The sequence below is a fragment of the Psammomys obesus genome, unplaced genomic scaffold, assembly GCF_907164565.1.
Source record: "Psammomys obesus unplaced genomic scaffold, mPsaObe1.curated_primary_1811, whole genome shotgun sequence".
Lineage (NCBI taxonomy): Eukaryota > Metazoa > Chordata > Mammalia > Rodentia > Muridae > Psammomys > Psammomys obesus.
In genome coordinates this window covers 37,010,581-37,029,522 of record NW_026585644.1, presented here as the reverse complement: position 1 = coordinate 37,029,522, position 18,942 = coordinate 37,010,581, and the positions used below count along the sequence as shown (strand labels likewise).

At 38.8% G+C, this 18,942-nt stretch overlaps 1 protein-coding gene across 2 annotated transcripts in view; it reads right to left on the bottom strand.

Moving 5' to 3' along the window:
* The window catches only part of Lclat1 (lysocardiolipin acyltransferase 1), a 129,470-nt gene that overhangs the window by 39,027 nt on the left and 71,501 nt on the right, over nucleotides 1-18,942 (bottom strand). For both annotated transcript variants that reach the window (XM_055627370.1, XM_055627378.1), the window contains exons 4-5: nucleotides 15,019-15,165; nucleotides 10,512-10,628 (exon numbers count right to left, since the gene is read on the bottom strand). In XM_055627370.1, the coding sequence (XP_055483345.1) occupies nucleotides 10,512-10,628; nucleotides 15,019-15,165 (264 nt within the window). The remainder of the gene's footprint in view (nucleotides 1-10,511; nucleotides 10,629-15,018; nucleotides 15,166-18,942) is intronic.

Below are 18,942 nucleotides of genomic sequence, written 5' to 3'. Positions count from 1 at the left end.
CAGCTTTAAAAACACTCTGCTCCCCAAGCCATCCTTAGTGGGATTTCACTTCTGGTTTCCAGAGCCCCATTCTCTTTACCAGCAAGCTCCCTTATACCTCCACTTATGTCATTTCACTACACTCAGCTCTGGCCTCTGGCACTTCAGTCCTATGCAACTTATTCCCTAAGGTCACCAAAAATATGGTTGTTGTACTCAAAAGATTCTTTCAGAATTGTATGCGTAAGGATATTTCTGGTTCCTAGAAAGCAGTTATCTGAGAGATCAGCCAGAAGGTGTATCCAGTGTTTGTGTGTGCCCAGCCTTGCAATGAGACTTGTTACTGTGGCCAAGAATGATTCCGATCAAATCAAGGCCTGCAGACAGAAAATATGACTATGTACAGCCAGGCACAGAAAAGACAAAGTAGGTTTTTTGGTCTTTTTTAAATCTCCATCTATTTAGTAAAGACATAAATTAGTCATTTTTTTCAGTGACTCTTTTCTAGCATCTTTGGAATCATAATGAATCACACTATTCCTACTATATGTCATTACATGCTCTGTAAATACCTCACTCGCGGTTCAAAGGAGATGTAAAAATCATGAGCTATAATTACTAGGTCTCCTTTAAATGAAGCATAATTACTGCAGAAATCTGAAAACAAGGTGCTCTTCTGGGATAGTGATGAAGATGACAAAGCCAAAAACAAGTAGTAAATGCCTGAAATAGTAAAAAGGGACAATCTGTTCACAGTCCTGGATATCTACAGTCATAGCTGCTACCTTTACAAATGACACGTTTTCTTATTCCTTTCACTTTCTGTTTTGCTGGAAGTTAGACTTCATGACAATTAACACTACTTTTGTAACTTAGCTCCTCTGCCTCGTTAATATTAAAGATTAACCCTGGGCTCTAGCCAGACCAGTCTCTGAACAGTATCTCATATTGAGGAACTATGCCCTCCCAAATTTTCTATTCAGGACCTAACTTCTAATTACCTAAATTTTATCTGCTTGTCAAATTGTTCCTTCTTCACTCAGCTATTCTGTGTGTGTGCCTGTGTGTGGAGATGTGTGCATGCAGTGGGCACATGTGCACATAAGCATGTGTGGTGTCAAGGCCAGAGCTCCTGCGTCACCATCAGCATCATTCTTTTACAACAGACTCTTTCCATGAACCTTCACGCTCATCATCTGGCTGGATAGGCTGGACAGGCTGGGCAGCAAGGCCCAGGGATCGTTTTGTCTCTGCCTCCTGCTAAGGTTACAAACTTTGCCACAGTGCTCAGCTTTTTATGTGGGTGCTGAGGAACCAAACTCAAGCCCTTGTGTGTTCACAGGAGCTATCCGAGCCCTCCACTTGGCAATTTGCACATGGTTTTTGTACTATTGGATCATACACTGTACTTTATACACTGACCACACCACAGTACTTTTGTACTGCTGGATCATACACTTTCTAAATGTGTTCATCATAAATTTTTATGCTGATGCTGTCATCGGCATACTTTGATCATATGATACTTTGTGACAAAGTCCTTGAAAAGAGGCATATTTATTTATTAAAATTAAATAAAATTATATATTTACAAGGACATTTTTGTTAAAATATTTACATATGTACAAGTTTGATCCATATAAGTATAAAGATAACATATCTAGACAAACTCTCCATAACAGGTTTCTTTCTCTGAACTCCACTCATATTTCAAAGTGAAGCCAAAGTCCCAGTGTTTCCCACTATTTCAAATCTTGCCGATGTCTGTCCCTGAAGTATTCAAATGAGCCTCCTTAAAAGTAATAACACATACCTGAATTATTGAAGATGCTTTTTACAGATGAGAAAGATCTCATTTTTAATTTTTTGTAAAGATTTTTTAAATTATGTGTTGTGTGTGTGGGGGTGTGTGGGTGTGTATGCACCTACCTGTATGTGCACGTGCTCATGGAAGACCAATCCCCTGGAGTTGCTGTGAGTTACCTAAAGTGATTGCTAGGAACTGAACTAAGTGCTCTTAACTTTGATCTACCTCCCTAACCTGTTGTTAATTTCCATAGCCAAAATTAAGTGGGAAACTTCTTTAGATTTAACATTATGAAGTCTATTGTGGACTTTAAGACACTGTTCTATGAAGACATGCTTCTTATAACTCTGAAAAAAGCTCAAATTCTTTTTAGGCACATGGATTATAGATTCAGGGTAATTCCTAGGCACTCACAACAGGAACAGCAAGAAATTCCTGTGCAGCGGCATACTGTGGGTAGTTAGACTGTCAGGTCTTCTGTAATGACATACAAACAATCTGCAAAAGCAGAAGTAGTTTAGTGGTCAGCTTTGAAGAATTCTGGTCTCCTTACAGATGATTATAAGCTACCATGTGGTTGCTGGGAACTGAACTCAGGACCTTTGGAAGAACAGCTAGTGCTCTTAACCTCTGGTCAACCAGGGAGTAGCAACAACCAGAGCCTAGGAAATGGAAGGAAGCTCCATGCCATTGTAGATCATTTAGAGCTGCTGCATAAGGAAAACACTGAGAACTCGACACACTCATTTCTAAGAAGGTCAGTGCTAAGGCTTATGTTTGACTAACTCAGCTTTCCTCAGCTTGGATAATGGCATGCCTCCCCTTCAAGCCCTATGCACACATACTTTATTACTTGAAGCTGGCACTTTGAACCACATTACATTTATTTTATCTTCTGGTAAAGAACATTTAAAATTCTAAGGAAACAGGGATAATATGTTATAAATAAGTATGAATGAGGGTTTTTTTTTTTTAAACTTCTGTACCCAAAAGTTCTGTGGAGCTTCTTCATGGGATTGTGTTGATTATATCACAAAATTAACCCAAAGAATTGTTGAGTCTGAGGAAACTAAGTCACTTCAATCAAAGTGGCTTTTAATCTAAACAAATTCCTCAGACTTTTAAAGGTAAGAAAATTTGTAGCTCTATCACACTGCCAAAGGCTAGTTCTTTAAAAGTACACCAATAACCACATAATACAGATTTTAAATATGATAACAAATAAGAAATTACAGGCAAATATTTATGTATTTGTGAGAGAAAAGTATTTCAGTCCCTACAACAGGAAATCACCCTGAGCAAGAGAGAAAATATACTGGGTGTGATAGCACACACCTGTAATCCGAGCACTCTGGGAGGCAGAGGCAAGTGGATCGTGAGTTCAAGGGCAGCCTGGTCTACAAAGCTACAAAGTTGAGTTCAGGACAGCCAAGACTACAAAGAGGGGGATGAGGTTCAAGATCAAAAACAAAAAGGAACAGCACAAACATGAACTCTTATAAGAATTTCCTGTATTAGAATGGCCATATTGGAATGTAGTACACTCATGTCGTATAATACACAGAATAGAATGTGTATTACCTAAAGTGATAGGTAACTTTATGATTTGGTGGTGCTTTATGGCAATGCTATGATTTCTGTGTACTTGTTTTGTATGTACACACACACACACCAAGACTTCAAAGTTCTTTATTACTTTTTAATATTCTAAATCATGATTTTTTTTAAAGCAAGAAAGTATGCTGTCTAGAAAAGAATGCAGAAATAATATTCTGAGTAAGAATAAATAAAATCTGCAAAGCCAAAATAGAAAAGCTGCAGCCTTCGTTTAAAAAAAAAAAGACACATGTCCAGATTAACAGCAAACAAGATAAACTTTTTTGGACAAACCCAAAAAAGAAACACAGCATGTTCACAATGAAGTTATGTACAAACCCAGAGGCAGCCATATGTTCCTGTTCAGATGAATTTCCTGACTTAAAAGTTCTGAGAGTTTATTCTATTTAGGCCAAACGCTGGCCTTTGCTGAGAACACATTTTCATGTGAACAGGAAGCTCAGGAGCACTGTTATATACACCTCCCTTCTGACCACAGCCTGCCCTTAAATCTTGTCCCAGCAATACCTATGTGCCTTTACACGCTGCTGCCACACACTGAGTCTCCAGTGTGGCAGTGTGACAATCCAGCACGCCCCCTACTGTGCTTTCTTTTCTCACCTTTGCCTTAAGGGAGAAAACTGGTCAAACATGTCAGTGTATGCAACAATGCCTTCATGGTCAGTACACACTCCAGTGAGTTACCACACAAACGCAATAGCACAAGTTTTACTTACAGATGTTTCTTCTTCCACAATTCTGAACTTTAAATGTCAGTAATCAGCAATTTCCAGGATGTTACCCTTAATACAGACATCCAAACAGGATGCCAATATATGGAGATAAATAAGAGTTTCAAATGAGTAAAATGCATCAAGTATAAAATGTTCACTCATTTATAACAAACGGCAACTCCGCAGTAACAGAAATATTCTGAGGACTTTTGTCAGTGGTGCTGTAAAACAGCAGGCTTTGTATCCGGCCCTCCTTCCATTAGCAGGCATTCTTTACATCTGGGTGATATTTGAAAAACAGTATCTGACCAAGGACAAAAATCACTCTGATAGAAATTCTAACACTGGAAACATTAAGAACCACATTCTGAATATACAAGGCAGACTCATTTGAAAATAGCCTTGTGTAACAGAGTATCAAGTGCAATGAATAAAAACAATTAAGATTTAAAGGCACATTTCTATATAAACTTTTATATAACCAAATTCAATTTCAGTTACAAGAAACTTGTTTCTACAGTTCTAAAAGTATATACAGAGTGGGGGCGGGGTCACTCTTTTATGCTGTAGTAATAAAAAAATGCAGGAGTATGTCTGAAATAGTAGTTATTATCTGCATCCACCTCGGGTGGCCCTGCAGACTGCCACACATCTCACTTCACAACAGAGGAGTAACTGCCGGGGGTTCAAGTTCTAGAATGAAGGTGGTAGTGATACTACAGTTAGGCGTGTTAGAGATAACTTTGCTCTGGTAATCTAGGGGCGTGGCCTTTGCTATCCGCTAGAAAGGTAGGGTAACACTGTACTACTGCAACTATTTTTAAAAACATCAGCTGTGTGCAATGTTCTACTAGACAGAAAGAAAGCAGAATCTGGGAACTGACTGAGGGAAAGTCCTTAGAAGAAGAAAGACTTAAAAAGAAGGAAAAGAACTGTAGGGTTTGACATAGACAAAAGTAACCAGAGGTAAAGTGCAAGATCAAAAGGTATAACTGAGAATAGCCAAGTAATTCAACATCCGACTCATGTTACAAAGGGGCATTCAGAATAGTGAACTTTAAAAAGTAGACATGGCCAACTTCTTCTGTGTCCTCTATGTCCCATCGGTGGCTCAGCAATTAAGAGTCTAGTTGAATCTAGTTAAACTAGTTGGAATCTAGTTGAAAAGAAGTCTGAAAGGGCAGAGTGCATACACTAACAAGTGAGAAACATGTTGTAAACGGTTACTATTATTTTAAAAAATCATGATATGAGTGGACCCTAATCTTGTTTGCTACATGCACACACTGAAGCAGACAGAAGCCTTCAGGGGTGACTGCTTAAGGCTGACTTTCTTTTCTTCTTTATAACTAATTTTTCTCCTTACAATATATGTTCTTTTTATAATAAAATAAATACTCTTGTTTTCTTTAAAAGAAAGAGACTCCATACTATAAACATAAAGTTATGAGGCAAATATGAGATTTAACAGCTAAAACAAGAAAAAAAATTGGAAGAATGGGGACTTGAATATGATTTCAGGGGTGGCTGCAACTGTTTATACTCTAGACGAAATATAAAGCAGTACACAATGATGATCAATGTACTTGGAGTAGATAATACAATAATTCCGAAAAGAACTTATTTTTATAGTGCACTAGACATGATTGATGTTATATTTTAAGGTAAGAATGTTCCATTACAAATATTCACTGATCCTTGGAGAAATGGAGCTGATCTTGGTAAATAAGGGAATTAAATGACAAGTTAGTACAAAGAAAACACCACACACCCACAAAATATATAACACTTTTCAAGGAGCTCAGAGTGAAGTCTTTGGTTAGGGGGAATGCAACAAGGACAATTTCTGTAGTATTTTTAACAGAAAAACTGTGAACTTACTATCCTGAGAAGTGCATGAGCTTTAGCATGAAACTAACTTCGAATTACATTCTTTCTAGTAAGCCGCATGACCCTAGGCAAGATGCTGAAGGAAGCCTGTCTGTAAATGGCTCAGCTGGGAAAATTAGGTGGCAGGTATGACAGTTGGTTGGGGACTATAAAGCCAGGATGGCAACACCAGACTGAATCACCAGGTCTGGGCCCGAAGCTAACGAAGGAAGTATCTATGTTTGTAAAAAGCACTGTGGCTGATTCTACTGCATACATAGGCAAGATAAGGGAACACATGTACAACACAATGCCTGGAACACAATGAACATTTGCTAAATGTTAGATGGCCATTTCGTATAAAAATATATGTTTTCCATCATTTTTTCACTACGGTTGTAAGTTTTTTTCATTACAAAGATAAAGACGGGCTCTGTCTACAATGAAAGGCTTGGAGTTTTTTCTTTGTCTTTGCTATGGATGGGAATTAAAATGAACAAAGAAAACAAAATGCCATTTATTTCACCATGTCAAATCACCAAGTCACTTAGGTGACCTGGGTGCTCACCCCACTGATCAGTACTTAAATCTCCGATTAGGTGTTGTTGCACTTATGTATCACAAGCCACAGACAGGATTTGCTCCTTATGACATGACCTCAAAAGAAAGCCAACTGCTAATCTACAAAGATATGTGCAAATATGGGGAAGCGGAACAGGTCTCAGAAAATATTCTTGCAAATGTCAAAGGTCTACTGCACAATCACATTTTCTAACATAAGGGAAAGGTCTTGGCATAGTTATAAATGGCTCCCAGCAATTAAGAAAACTGCCATGAAAGGTCAGGGTGCATGGTATTTAGTGCCCCCAATACTTCAATTGTTTGTATGATGCTTGCCTGTCTTCCTTGCCCTCTTTCACATGCTGCTGGAAAGGGTGGCTAAAATTCCCTCCTGACTCACTGACTGAAATCAATGGAGTGTGTGCGGCAGAGGGTGGTGACCTGTGCTAGCTTACTCCTTTCATACATATACATTGCCACTATAGCAACAGACTGTCGGCAGGAGGTGGTCCTGAAGCCGAGCTGCCTCTGAATGTACTGCTGTTGCTTGCAGTTTCCTCAGAGGAAAGGAGGGCTACAGTACCAACACAAAGAGCCAGACACGTCCACCAGATACCCAATATGCATGAAACGTAGACGTAAGTCCACAATTCTCTTTTCTTGAACAAACTTAAGGGCTTTGTTCAAGTGTGCTGACCCAAACTACCTAGTGGGAAATTACTCTTTCCTCAGTGGTTAACTCAGTGCCACTCAGATTCATAGGAAGGCTATATCCTCCATCTCTTCCTATGTAGAATTTATTAATATGAGCTAAGTATAAACAGAAATATGGACTTGTTTCAAATCTTAAAATTTTACTGATTTCAAATCTAAAACTACATAATAATTTGGAATCTTAATAGCTGAGCCAATTTGCTTGGTGACTCAGTCTATTAATAGACTAAAGATAGAACTATCTGAAGCAGTATATTTTTAAATAGTCATAGCTCTGAACAACATTTTAAAGTACTGACTGTTACTTCTACAAGCTGTCTTCAGCCCCCACGGGCTGATGTTTGCAAGGTGACTGCTTGGTCTACACTAGCCCTTTTCTTGTACTTCCTCTTCCTCAAATATTCAAGAGAAAATTGGCTCTTACAGGAGTCAGACATGAATATTTCAGTACCACAGAACTCCTAAATGAGCACTCTTACTACTATTTGGTATAATGTATGCATACTGTATGCCAAAAAACTTAGCACTTTACCTGTCAGTATAGACATTTTCCAATGTGTATTATTATCACTATCCATTAAGACTATAAAATTCTTGAAGATAATCATATCTCAAATTGGACCATACTCTGAAACAAATATTTTTATCTCTCTCCCTGGGTATTCTTGCCTAATTTCAAGTTGTTTCAGTAAGACTCAGTGCTTCCAAATGTGCACATCTGTGTGTCATACTGGTGAAAATAATTATTACAATAATATCATCTATAACAAAACTGTAATGATTGGACCAAATCCCCAGAGATTTTGATGAATAGAGTGTTTGGGAGCCATGGTTTCAAAGTTAAATATTACACTATACATTTTAGTATAACTGATAATGAAGAAAAAAGAAAAGCTGGTCAGTGGTGGCACACGCCTTTAATCCCCGCACTCAGGAGGCAGAGGTAGATGTATCTCTGAGTTCAAGGTTAATAATAATTTGAAAGTTTCTGTGATTAGGAGTCCATATGAATCATCCATAACAAATACCTATGAGTCAACATAATGTTTTGAAAGCACGCTAGAGCACTACTTTGTATTACTTTCTGACACTTTTAAAAAGTGCAACTAATACTGATTATTTTCATTTGCAGGGTAATTCCACACACCCAAGATAGAATCTAACAAGACTATAAAGCAAGTACACAGATGGTAAAAATTAAGGCATTCAAAGCAAACTCTGCAATTACTATTACAGAAACAACCTACTTGTAAAACATTACATAATTAGTGTTACATTTTTAGGTTGAGTTTTCCAAGTGTTCTCAGTCCTGGTAAAACAGACTTTAAAGACAGACATGGGCTTCTTTCCCTTCTTGCTCAATAATGCTTGCTCTGGCTTTATCCTTAACTCCTTATGTTCTATACTCATGTTCGCCTGCCTATGCTTCCTAAGCAACAGACAGCAGCAACCCTAGCTCAGCTGCAAGTGAGAATCAGAACTTTAATGTGTGGCCTCTGGAGGTCTACTGCAATATGAATTATAACGGTCATTTGTTATAACAACAAGCTTTCTTTACACAGTGTACTGTACGAGCAGACCTTCAAGGCCTAAAGCTCAGAAAGCTGTGCTGGTCCTCCTCTTGAGTCTTACACTGCTTTTCTATAGGAATGCTCTAGACTCAGTGACCTCCAAGATCCTCTTCACTGCTGACCCTTGGTGCAGATCTTACACTTGTCACTGGAGCCCCCTTCTCCTACCAAGAGACCAAATCTGTCTGCAAGCTGTGCCTCCTGTCATCTCCCACAGCATCTCACACCTACCTGCGACTATTATCCTTCCATTAGTTCTTTCATTTAAATCCCCTCTTAAGCCACTCAGTTCACTCTTGTTACAAAGGTGTTTTGTGGCTTAGGCCCTAGTGACAGTCACAGTGTACAGGAAGGAGCATATGCTGCTTGGTTTGACACTAATCCAGTAACTGATGACTTTCTTCACCTTGCTGTCTGCCCTTGCTTGTGATACATGAAAATATGTGAAAACTGCTCTGGAGGCTTATGAGGAGAAAGTAAACTTAAGACATTAAAAACCATTTAGCACAGTGCCCCAGAGCTATAAGTACTCAATGTTAGTGGCTTTTACTATTTGAATAATCACCAACATGTTCCTTCTTTTTCAGCATGGGTTATTCAGATTTCTAGTCCACAATTCTAACTGAAATGAACAGAATCATCACCTGGTTTCCTAACCAAGGCCAGTGAGACCATCTGAGTTTCTCTATGTAATGACATGCAGGGTACAGGGCACCAGGAAGATATTACTTGTGGTCACTGACTGGTTTGCTGAGTGACGACTAAGCACTACACTTCTTGAGTGTGCAACAAAGTTCACAATCAGGTTGCCTGTAAATACTTCCTCCATTTCAGAACAGAGATGTTACAAATACAACCTCATCAACTATAATACAATCTCTCCACTGTCTTGTCTCTATTTAGGATTAGCTTTATAAGTAAAAGATGTGTCCCAAAGTCATCCTCTCTACAACAGAAATATAGTAATGAAATATAGTGCTTCCTGATGTTACATATAACTTTCAAAAAATTACTAAATAATAATACTAAATAACAGAAACCATACTATGACTGAAGAGAGTCTAAGTTAGACTATTATATGAGAGAAAAGTTCTACATAAGAGATGAGAGAGATGAGCCAAGAACACAAGCTGCACAACCGTAATGCCTTCCTACCACTCCCCATAGACACAAAAAACTCTACCCTTCATGAGCTTTTACAGGCCAACAGGCACAGGCACTCAATTTCCATTGGCAAAGCAAAAGTCAAGCCCAAAAGTCCACATCATATTAGTTATAATCACAGAATTTAAAAAATAAGCCAAACTGACCATGGATAGTTTTGGTTTTACCATTCCAATGTGACTTTGGACTGTTACCAAACATTTCTTCAAAATCACAACACTCAGATGTAAAAAAAAACCTTCATTTTAGCAGATTATCTTAAAGCACATCAGACTCTAAAAGAACAATGGTGCCATTTAGGGAAAGATGTGGACACCTCTGACCTAAGGTTTCCAGGTCTTTCATGTCGGGCACAGGTAATTTTATGGCATGTAGCATTCAGAAGAGGAAGATGACTATTTGTCACAGGTCAGCAGTGAGTTAATACGGTTCACTAGATGTCAGAGTTCTACATATACAGCGCAGCAATCGGTGCCGCATCTATCTTAAAGCACATATCTTAAGATAAGTACTTACCTTCTCTTAGTCGATCCACCACAAAAGTAAAGCCAGTGGTTCTTGGATGTAAGACATATTCATATTTTTGAAGTCCATTCTTCTCAGCAAAATCATTACTCCGAGCCTTGTTATTTTCTAAACAAAATGACAGACTTTTAGCACCGTAAAGTAAAAGAAGATAGTGAGGTAAGGGAAAACATGAACAATTTAATTTCTTGGATAAAAATAGCACTTATGACCAGGCATGGTGGGCACACCTTCAATCCCAGGACTCGGGAGGCAAGGCAGGCAGATTTCAGGAGTTACAGACCAGCTTAGTCTACATAGTGAACTCTAGGCCAGCCAGGACCACATAGTGAGACCTTGCCTATGCCCAAAAGGCGCTTACATATTCTGTTGTTACAGATAGTAAATGAGGATGATGCAAACATCATATGTGTATGAGTGCCTCACCTACATGTATATGGGCCAGTGTATGCACTGTCCAAGGAGGCCAGAAAAGGGCATCAGATCCTCTGGAACTGGAGTTACAGATTGTTGTGAGCAGCCATGTGGGTGCTGGAACCAAACCAGGTCCTCTATAAAATTATCAAATGCTCTTAACCACTGAGCCATTTTTCCAGCCCCATAATTTATGCAAACATTTGAGGTAATCTCTTACAAAGATCTCAATCTACAGGTAGACAGACAGACAGGCAGATGTAAATATATATAATGTAATGAATAGAGCCTTAATAATAAGTTTCCTTAAATGTATATCCCAAACTTTAAAAATATTTAGAAGACTTCAAAAAAGCTGATATATAGTTAAATTTGAGTTATAAAAACAAAAAACTGATAAGCTAAAATTTTCATTAAACATCACCTTTATGTGAGGTGAGGATGTTCTGTCATAAAACACTTGTCTACTGTGCAGGACCTCAGGTTTAATTCCTAGCACCACCAATAATAATGAAACCCTGAAATAACAAAGGTTTAAATATAATATAATAATGCTAATAAAACTAAAAAGAAACAAAACATAAGGATCTAGAAATCCAGAAGAAATAACTCGCAATAAATATATCAGATCAACATTTTCTTTAACCCAATAATTTAGGCTTTCAAAGCAAAGTGAAATATCTGCCTTGCTCAAGCACAGAGTGGCTAATATTACTAACCAAAACCACTGCACAACAAAATAGGCACATGATTAGCACATCATGTACAAACATCTGAACATGGTTTGGCTGAATATAGTTACAGAGACAAGTATACGTTTCAATTGTTGGCAATAACTTCTTTTTCCATTCCGTGAGGTCACTTTACAAATTCCAAGAAGAACCAAACTCATTATTTAGCAAATACAATTGGAAAATAAAGTGTTCAAAAAATTTGGCCTTGACTAGATCATGAAATACCTTCTGATGACAGCAGATGATAGGACCTGTAATTCTCAACTCTATTTGGAAATTTACAAGCTAGTACAATAAAAATATCTATATAAACACAAGTTTTCTAGGAGTAAGTTTAAGATCAGTGAGTTCTCTAGCCCTCCAGCAACCACAAATGCATACCGCAACACAATATCCAGCAGATACCCTTAACAAAAGGCATTGTGTCTTTTCTAACAGGGCAATGAGTCAAATGCCCATAGCTGACCCAGCAATGAAAAGGAAACGCCTTGGACGTGGAACTCAGTAAGCTATTCTCCATTCGCTTGTGAATGTCCTGAGCACAGGGCTATAATAGATTAGTAACAGCACTTCTCTATCAGCCAGCTACAAACCTTAAAGGGGATTAGCAGTACCAAAGAAACAGAGATGAAGAGTAACTAACTGCTCATCAGCTTGTTTTCCCAGTTTTCAGTGACTCTGGGGAGTCTCAAGTGTAACTGAATTCTGTTGCAGATGTGGATACAAATACACACAACTCTGAAATGTAAAGTCACAATATGGGACGTTGGAAATCATCAGACAAATTAGTGTGGCAATGCTCCCTCCCCCTCCCTTGAGCCACCCACTCCCAGGCCATCATTAGTAACTGCACTAGCATCCCGTTTTCCAACCGCAGCCTCCTGTCAGCTCCCTCCCTGAAACTTTCCCACTCATTCCACCCACACCCACAGGACTGCTGGCCATTCTGATCTCGTCAAGCCAACCTCAGCCTGTGCAACTGCTGTTCAATTACCCGGAAGGCCTCTTGTCTGGTCTCTATGCAAACAGAAACTTAACAGAGAGGCTTGCCCTGACCACCTCACAGGGTAGCATCCTGTACCCTTCTTTTACTCTCTATCTTCCCATCCTGCTTTATTTTTTTACACAAGGTCTTATGACAACTGTACAGATTATTAGCTTATTATCTCTTTCTTCATATAACAAACTTCATGGAAGGGAATTAATTTTTTATATAAAGTTTCAGACACTGGGATATTTATTAAATAAAGACACTTTGTGTGCAAGGGTATGAAATTATATGTAGTATCATTGTTAAAACCTGGAAATAGCTTTCCTTTCCAAACCAGGAAAATGGAACTAAAATGAACAAGCATGATGGCTAATTTTGTGTCAACATAACAAGGCTGCACGTGCCAGACTTTAACTGTCAACTAGTCACAACCTGGAAAAGAGTCTAAATGAGGAATTTTCTGGATCATGTCTGGGAGACTGTCATCCACTTTGAGTGGCATCCATTCCTAGAGAGGGGCTATTGAACAAGGTAAGAGAGAAGCCAGCCAGCTGAGAGCAAGCAAACAGGATGCACTTGCTCTCTCCCTGCTCTGGCTGGGGATGGGACCAGCTGTCTCAGGTGCCTGCCTTGACTTCCACACAGTGTAATCATTAAAAATACTTTTAAATTAAATGATATTCTTTCTAAATTGGAGATATCTCTGTTAGTCCACTGTGTAAAGTCAAGAGGCACTCTTCCTCATTCAGCATTACAGGTCTTGGAAGACGAGTTTATATTCCCCTTTGCCACACAACTTGTGGATCTGGCTTCCATTCTACCCCCACTTAGGTCTGTGTTTCCTCATGCAGCGTACCACACCACCCTTGTCACATTCTGCAGTATCATCCTTGAAGATATGGTTTGTTATACTGTCACTTTGACCTCTTTCTACAGAGCTGCCTCTTGTCCAAGCTGTAACTCCTCTCCTGCCCTCCCAATAATCAACCAGGAAGGTTCTACATTTATCCATCTATAAAAATCAACTGTTTTAAATAAATATAAAAAACACTACTTTATTACATGAAAGACTATACAGTGTTTTAATAATCTTGTTTTAATCTGCTGAGGTAGAAAGGATCTAAATATGTTCTTCTGTGTCCCATCTCCAACTCAAGGATGGCTGATTTTTCTTCAGACAAAGCCTTTTTTGCCAGTAGTAGGGAGATGATCTGAATATCAGTGGAAAGGTCACAAGATTTAAAAGTAGTTACTTTTGGATTCTTTCCTTATATGGAAGAAGTTAAAAGATAAAGGGTTTACAGTATAAATAATACTGTGGAAGAGAATATGCAGAACAGGAAGAAGAGACAAACCCTACTTCAACATGGTTTTGAAGTTCTGTTTGTGTAAAGATAAAGACTGATATTTGAACGATATATTCTAAGGCTTAAAATATAGGACTATGAAAATAAAAAAATAATGACCAGTTATAGTTTCCCATAATGAATTCAATATGAGGGCAAAGGAGTCCTGGGTCCTGAGACAGTGGCTATTCTACGGTTTGCTTTTATAATTATTTTTCAGCTAGCCTTACTTAGCAGTCCAGGCTGGATTGGAACTCACTCAGGCTGAAGGAGAACCTGTGAAGATTCTCCTGCCTGTGCTTTGAAAATATTGGGATTACATGCAGGCTTAAGCCATCATACCCAGCTTCTGATGAAGGAAGAAGGAAGATCTAGAAGGCTATGTTAAGGAGAAGAGTAGGGAACTAAATATGATAAAAAATAAACTATGCATGTATAAAATTCTTGGAGAATAAAAATATTTGACTCAACATCAAATATATCTTATACATTAAAATAATTTGTATAAGATATATTTGATACTGAAATAAAATTACTGTGAAGCTTTACAGCTTCCATTCTGAAAGCACATTCTAACTGTATAAAATTGACTTGTATAATGTATAGATTTTGAGTCAAGTTAGAGAGTGTGATGTTTCTACTTATTTGCAAATTTTTACAATAAAATTTATAAAATTATATTTAGAATTTTCTTTTCTTTTGGTCTTCCCCTTATCCCCGTGGTACTTGGAACTTGACCCAGGACCTCACAACAGCCTACCATATCCTATTATTCTTTATTTTGAGACTCTGACTAAGTTGCTTGGATGGATCTTAAACCTGTGATCTCCTTGTATCTTTCTCCTGAGTACTGGAACTTTAGGATTGTACCATCAGGTCAGGCTTGAGTACCATTAACTGGGTGACCTTTGGGGTTGTCCATTAATTTTTTTGACACTCACATGCTTCATATGAGATTTGACTAGTGGTTTCTAAGTTTTTAAATTCTGTGACCTAAAGCCAGTCTATCTCACCTGTTAGGTCAGTTCCTTCTGGAAAGATGAGAAGTTGTAGTGGTTCATGAATGTCACAAAAATAATCAATCATGTCTTCAAAATGGCTCTTATCATCCTTCCACTTCCTGTGAATAAAGATAAAGGCAGCAGCTTGCATGGCCCAGCCTAGAAAAAAATTGAACAAGCATTTGCATGAACTTCAATGGCAATATCCACAAACCACGAAATATAATTTTCAGGTATTTATTTATCTATTTATTTATTTATTTATTTATTTATTTATTTATTTACTCACTCTGTGATATACCATAAATTTAGCACTGATTTTGGATTATATAGTGCATAAACCACAGTATTGGTTTTTAAAGGAATTTGGTAATCCTGGGGTTTGCAATTTTTTGCTTTGTTGTTTTGAGACAGGGTTTCTCTGAGTAGCTTTGTTCATCCTGGAACTCACTCTGTAGATTAGGCCACCCTTGAACTCAGAGATCCAACTGCCTCTGTCTCCTGAGTGCTGGGATTAAAGGGGTACGCCACCAGCCGGCTAAATTCTCAAAACCTCCTTTAACCCACAGCTTGCCACTCTTATCGTAAGGCACTACTGTGTACCAGTAGTAAGGACGGAGCTTTCTCGGGCCACAGGAGAATTCTGTAATATTTGCTCTTCTGTATTCTCAAACTAAATGCAAGTGCTATTTTCAACAGCACTTCAGATTTTACTTAAATGAAAAGAAAAATTCTAGAATGTCTGCTATGCACATTCCTTGGCGTGTATGTGTGGGCACACTGCCTTTCTTGGAGGTAGACCCACCTTATTGCTGAAAAGGCAGCCATGATAAACCTATCTGTGTTTCAGATGCCTGCCCATCTTTCCCTGGCCATAGCCTCTGCAGCTCTGTGGGGAGATGCCTGACTCAGGACAGCCTATGTACAGTCTCTGAAAAAGCTCATAAAGAATGAAAAGTGTGGGCACAACACAGTAACTCTCTAGGCCAACCAAATGTCCATTCTGTCATTAAATGTCCCCTAGGACCAAGGGAAAAGCAAACACTGTGAAGCAGAGGCAGTTGAACAATAAACAGCATATGTAGTGAAGGGCAAAACCTTGGCTGCAGAGCCACAGAGCTGATTCTGATTCCTAACACTAGGCACTTTTTTTAATTTTTTTTAACTTTTATTAATTACACTTTATTCATTTTGTATCCCCCCATAAACGCTCCCCTCCTCCCCTCCTAATCCCACCTTCCCCCCTCCCCTGCTTCACGCATGCCCCTCCCCAAGTCCACTGATATGGACTGATCTTAGTCTATCTTCCTTCTGATCTTAGTCTATCAAATCTCATGAGGAGTGGCTGCATTGTCATCTTCTGTGGCCTGGTAAGGCTGCTCTCCCCTCAGGGGGAGGTGATCAAAGAGCAGGCCAATCAGTTTATGTCAGAGGCAGTCCTTCTTCCCATTACTATGGAACCCACTTGGACACTGAACTGCCATGGGCTACATCTGTGCAGGGATTCTAGGTTATCTCCATGCATGGTACTTGGTTGGATTTGAGACTCTGTGTTCAAATTTTCTGGTACTGTTGCTCTCCTTGTGGAGTTCCTATCCTCTCCAGATCTTACTATTTCCCACTTCTTACATAAGATTCCATGCATTCTGCCCGACAGTTGGCCACAAGTCCCAGCATCTGCTTTGATAGTCTGCAGGGCAGAGGCTTTCAGAGGCCCTCTGTGGCAGGTTCCTAACTTGTTTCCTGTTTTCTTCTTCTTCTGATGTCCATCCTCTTTGTCTTTCGGGATGGGATTGAGCTTTTTAGTCAGGGTCCTCAAGAGGGAGGATATATAGACATATATCATATGTCTATATGAGTGAGTATATACCATGTGTGTCTTTCTGCTTCTGGAACAACTCACTCGGGATGATCCTTTCCAGTTCCCACCATTTACCTGCAAATTTCATGATTTCCTTATTTTTCATTGCTGAGTAATATTCCATTGTGTAGATATACCACAATTTCTGTATACCACTCCTAGGCATATATCCAAAAGAGGCTCAAGTACACAATAAGGACATTTGCTCAACCATGTTTGTAGCAGCTCTATTTGTAATAGCCAGAAGCTAGAAACAGCCCAGATGCCCCTCAACACTAAGCACTTTAGTCCCCAATCTTGCCAGCCTGTGTGTGGGTCCATCTCTGTGATGCCCATGAGAATCTTCCTCTCTCATGCTCACACAGCAATTACAGGACTCATCTTGGCAGGTGGGATGTGAGAAATTGCCTTGCAAAAAAGCAGTGCTGCTCTGGAATAAAGATGGTTTACTGACCATCTCCTACTCCCTTATAATTTAGGCTAAGCCAATCTGAAAATCTCTTATCTTTACTAGAAATCATATTTATTAAAGGTTAAGTTTTTTTCTAGACATTTTTTATGTATCCTGTTCTTCCTGTCACACCTCCCATTTTTTTCTGTCTTGAGTTGAAATTAAGTTTTCTATGCCCTTGACAAAAGCCCAGGTTTTCCTAGAACTCATTCAGCCCATTTGTTCATGCATACTATCAAGAGCTATTTCTGTCTAACAGTGTCAGGGAGCATTAGGTGGCACAGGGACAGTAAGGCCCACAATATGAAATACGGACTTCCTACCCCTTGGCAGACAGTATGCTGACCTCAGCTTGACTGGCCTGGAAACAGTACATCCCATTTCATTCCTCTGCTTTTCTCACCTTTCTATATTTGGTGAGCCTGTTGAAACACGCAACTCCATCAACAATGAGTTCAATTATTACTCTCCATCAAACAAAACAGCTCTTAATTCTATCACTCTGTAAACAGGAAGACTCCAGTTTAAATTTAAATTTAATTTTTAAAAAGTAAAATAATAATGCCAAAAAAGTATGCTTACCACCACCCCGTTACAGGATTTGTAGGAATCACCAAATGCTCCAAAGACTGTTTACTTTTCTATCACATTCCTAAACTTAACAGAATTGTTCTAATATTTAGACTTGACCCCAAGTTTGCAGAACTCTTTGCTTGTGCCCTTCTGTTAGTCCTTTTCTTTTCAAATTTGTTTCTGTCCTCACATTCCTGTAATATATTTTTGGTTCTTAACTTTGGAAGCTGGTTTGGCTAAAAATAGAATTTGAGGTTCCAAATCACTGTTTCTGAACATTTCCCACAGCCTTCTATCCGTCAGTGCGGCCAGGGCAGCTGGCAGCCAGGAAGAAGCCAAACCCAACCTCGGCCATGTGATAGCCTGCCCACTCCTCAAGCTTTAATGATTTTTCTCTCCTGTCCCAATAACTGTTTATTTCAACAATATTTTCCAATGGTTCTTTTCCACATCAGCTATTTCATGAATATTTTATAATTATAAAAATGTTTGGTGAATGCTAACAACATGCTTGCTATATTATTTTGAGCATTTCATTAATTCCTAAGACAACTATGAATCAGGTAAAAATTACTATCTCTAAAGCACTGATGACACATTTTGAGATGAAAATGTGGCCTGAAAACAGGCCTCAGACACAGGAGGTCTGGTCCAAAAGTGACAGTTTTGTTTTTTTTTTTCTTTTCCTTTTTTGTTTTGTTTTGAGATAAGGTCTCCTTCTGTAGCCCAAACCCAAGGTGGCCTGAGACACACTTTGTAGCTCAGCCTGGCTCAGTCTCCCAGCATGCTATTGATCCTTACTCTGTTGGTCTGAAATTATAGTATCAAATGTTTCAAATGCAGAAATGGCTCAGTGCTAACAGAACATACTGCTCTCTCAGAGAACCCAACTTTGGTTCTCAGCACCCATGTTAGGCAGTCTATGGTCACACAAAACTCCAGCTCTACAGGATCTGAAACCTCAGGGTTCCAGAGCACCTGTTCTCATGAGCACATATTTACTTACACACACACACACACACACACACACACACACACACACACACACACA